At 44.1% G+C, this 4195-nt stretch overlaps 1 protein-coding gene across 1 annotated transcript in view; it reads left to right on the forward strand.

Annotated features, from left to right (window-relative positions):
* KLF18 (KLF transcription factor 18) overlaps positions 1 to 1571 on the forward strand; it is a 3446-nt gene extending 1875 nt beyond the window's left edge. The window contains exons 2-3 of the mRNA XM_023727038.1: positions 1 to 786; positions 1371 to 1571. Coding sequence (XP_023582806.1) covers positions 1 to 786; positions 1371 to 1546 — 962 coding nt within the window. The 3' untranslated portion in view covers positions 1547 to 1571. The remainder of the gene's footprint in view (positions 787 to 1370) is intronic.
* Positions 1572 to 4195: the final 2624 nt, after the last annotated feature.

Here is a 4195-nt window from a genome sequence, read left to right on the forward strand (position 1 = left end):
ATACCCTCTATGGTGACCAGATGACAAAGTCCAGTGGTTACCAGACCCTCTATCGGGGCCAGATGACAACCTTCAATGGTGACCAGACCTTCTATGAGGACCAGATGACAACCTCCAGTAGTGATCATACCCTCTATGGTGACCAGATGACAACTTCCAGTGGTTACCAGACCCTCTATCGGGGCCAGATGACAACCTTCAATGGTGACCAGACCTTCTATAAGGACCAGACGACAATCGGCAGTAATGATCATACTCTCTGTGGTGACCAGATAACAACTTCCAGTGATTCCCAGACCCTCTGTGGAAGCCAGATGACGACCTCCAATGATGACCAGACCCTCTATAAGGACCAGATGACAACTCTGAAAGAGGGCCAGATGACGACCTCCAATGGTGAGCAGACCTTCTATAAGGACCAGATGACAAATCTTAAAGTGGGCCATATGATTACCTACAGTAGTTACAAGACCATCTATGGTGGCCTTATGACAACTCTTAAAAGGCACCATATGACAACTTCCAGTGGTTACTACACCCTCTATAGGGGCTATATGATGTTCCATCTAGTCTCATCATTGCCATATTGGGGATTCCTATACTTTTCAGATTTCAATTTGATCCAAGGACAATCTCTAGAAAAGCAGAAGTGGAACCCCAAGGCCCAGAGACGTCAATCCCAGAAGAATTCTGACATTTCGAAGCTCTACACTTGCACATATCAGGGCTGTGGAAAATCTTATTCAAGGCATTCCCGCCTCCGAATCCATGAATGCATACACACTGGTGAGTAAAGGCCCAGGAATAGGGGTGAGAAGTGAGGGGAGTTCCATGGTTTCAGTTTTGAGCCCTTACAATGCTTTGGGATAATTTGAGATTGTTGTCACCTCCCTCTAAGTCCGGGATCCCAGAAGACCCTAGAAAAGACTGGCAGGTTTCAAAGAGTGGATGAAGCATCATGTTCCTTGGGCAGAGGCACCCTGGCTGGAGCCTTTGTGTGGTGTTGACTGTGCTGGGATGATGGAGATTAGTTGAGGGATTGTTTTGACCCTGTATGGATGTTCTTGACCCTACTTCCACAGAGGCTGTTACCTCCCCTCAGGCCCAAAAAACCTTAGGACCCACCCCTCGTGCTCATTTCCCCACTGACTTTCCTCCTCTTCTTCTCTTCCTTCCCCTCCTTCCCAGTTTTACTCTTTTCCCTCCAGTTCATGCTACCCTCCTTCTTCCCTTTCTCTTTCACTCACCCACTCCAAGTTCCTCCCCTCTGTCCAGCTCTAACAGTCAGGAAACCTTTTTCTTTTCCATTGATTCTCGCCTTCCCTGCCTCAACTTACCCTAAAGCATGACAAGTCTCTCTCTTTGTCCAGGGGAGAAGCCCTACATATGCAACGTGAAGGGATGCACGTGGAAATTTTCCCGCTTAGATGGGCTCAACAGACACAAGAGAAAACACAGTGGAGAGCGACCCTACCTGTGTACTACATGCAACAAGAATTTTGCACGATCTGATCATCTAAAGCTGCATCAAAAATCTCACAGATAATTTTCACCCAGGACTATGAACACATCGGCCCATGAGGAGATGAGTACAGCTGAAAGATTCTCCCTATTAAAGTTTTGTTTCCTCAGCACCTAGCACTGTGGTAGCACATAATTACATGTAAGCTTTTTAAGGTTTTTGTTAATTTTTTTCTAAAACATACAAGGAATACATATAAGCATTTCAGTATAAAACCTTGGAAAACACACAACTTGATAGACTCAGAAGCAAGTCACTCTTTATTTAATCCCCTCCCCAGAGGTAGCTGCTTTTATCAGTGTGCTATGAATCCTTGCGGATCTTGCTGTGTGTATTTATCTCTATGTGTATATGTAAATATGTATATGTGTGTCTTAGCCTCAGCCCAAGAGTTCATTTGCTGGGGTGGCCTGATAGCCATTCATGCCACATGAAGCTCTGCCCTTTTTGCAGAGAGTCCTTTACCACATTCAGTAATGGGCAAGTCTCTTTCCGTTTGGCCTGTTCCATCCCAGTAAAAGTTAACTGGGAAGAACCATCAGTGAACCAGGCCCATACATGCTCAGGGTGGTCTGTATATCTGGGTCCCCATTGGGCCAGTGGAGGCAGTGGTTCCTTGGGTGATATGCTTGGGAGGTGAAGGGGCACTACTGAGACCTTTTCACCGAGGTGTGAGACTCTAGCCAGGTTGGGTTTTACCTGCTTCTGTACATACTATTGCTATTTCACTAAAGAGAATTCCTGAGCTACTCCCATACAGTTTGAGGCCGCTGCTCAGATCCACAACATGATTGGGTTTTCTGGCCATGAGACTACTTCACAGCAGTATCCCTCAAGGCCCAATAACAGGCCAATAATCGCCTCTCAAAGGATGTGTACATTTTAGCCAACTCTAGGAGCTTATAGGTCCAAAAAGCCAACGGACGCCATTGGCCCATGGCAGTGTCCTTCTGCCATAGCTCCAATTGGTGAAACGTGAGGCTGCTGAGACCCGTGATTCAAGTGGCAAATGTGGATCAGTGGGGCCCACTGGAGGGCTTCCAGGTGTCCTTTTGGTAGAAGGTACCATCAAGATCCCTGCATGGGGCATGTGAGATGTTATGCCCCTTCCCAGATTACACCCAGGAATTTAACTTGGGTCCTAGGTTCTTGCACCATATCTGTGTTAATGGTCCAGTAATGTTATTGCACGTGGGTCAACAGGGCATCCAGTCCTTGTTGGGCAATGCCCTTATCTGGCCCACCAGGAGGATGTCTTCAATAGTGCTCTCTCCAGAAGTAGGTGTTTTTCCAGGGTCCTGAGTCTTTGACTGCAACTTCCTCCAGAAAACTGCAATGCATTGGGTATGTACCAAGTCTGGTGTGGAGACTGCAGCTTCCGCCCATGAGGTCCACCAGGCAAAGCCTTATAATTGCCTATTGTCAGACCTAAAAAATCACACATAGGATTTTGTCCTGAAGACAAGCTTCTCACCAAATTTAAGAATTAAAATATTAACCAATACTTTGGTATCTACTTATGTGCTCCTCCATCTAACCCTATGTCTGCCCTCCAGAATTAACTGCCACCCTAAATTTTGTGTATATAAATTCCCTTGATTTTCCTTTTATAGATACATCACAAATGTAGCTATTCAAAATACTATGTAGTTTAGTTTTGAGCTTCATATAAATTATGTTAAGTTGTATATCATCTTCTGGGACTGGCTTGTTCTCAACTCAGTATTATATTTCTAAGATTTATCCATGTTGTTACTAGAATCAATCAATCAATCAATAAAAAACAAGAATCCATAACAACCTCAAACAAAAATTCTATACAATCTTAACACACTGAGGTGTGAGGTTGAAGACCAAAGAGATATGAGAGTGTGCTTGGGTCTTACATTAAGAGTACCCACCATAAGAACCTTGCTTGTTCAAAGCAAAGAAGATGTGAAGCACTTACTGATGGATTGCACCTCAACATAAAGAAAACAAAAATCCTCACAACTGGACCAATAAGCAACATCATGATAAACAAGAAAAGATTGAAGTTGTCAAGGTTTCATTTTAGCTGGATCCACAATCAATGCCCTTGGAAGTAGCAGTCAGTAAATCAAATGAAGTACAGTATTGCATTGGGCAAATCTGCTGCAAAAGACCTCTTTAAAGTGTTAAAAAGCAAAGATGTCATTTTGAGGATTAAGGTGCACCTGACCCAAGCCTTGGTATTTTCAACTGCCTCATATGCATGTGAAAGCTGGATAATGAATAAGGAAAAACTGATGCATTTGAATTACGGTGTCGGTGAAGAATACTGAGTATATCATGGACTGCCAGAAGAACAAACAAATCTGTCTTGGAAGAAGTACAGCCAGAATGCGCCTTAGAAGTGAGGATGGCAAGACTTGGTCTCACTAACTTTGGACATGTTATCTGGATGGACCAGTCCCTTGAGAAGGACATAATGCTTGCTAAAGTAGAAGGTCAGCAAAAAAGAGGAAGAACGCCAAGAAGATGGATTGACACAGTGGCTGCAACAATGGGCTCAAACACAGCAACAATTGTGAGGATGGCGCAGGACCAGGTACTGTTTCGTTCGGTTGTACATATAGGGTCGCTATGAGTCAGAACTGACTCAACGGCACCTAACAACAACCATAAGAAAAAAAAGATAATACAACTATTCTT

This window comes from Trichechus manatus, unplaced genomic scaffold (genome assembly GCF_000243295.1).
Source record: "Trichechus manatus latirostris isolate Lorelei unplaced genomic scaffold, TriManLat1.0 scaffold00015, whole genome shotgun sequence".
NCBI classification, from domain to species: domain Eukaryota; kingdom Metazoa; phylum Chordata; class Mammalia; order Sirenia; family Trichechidae; genus Trichechus; species Trichechus manatus.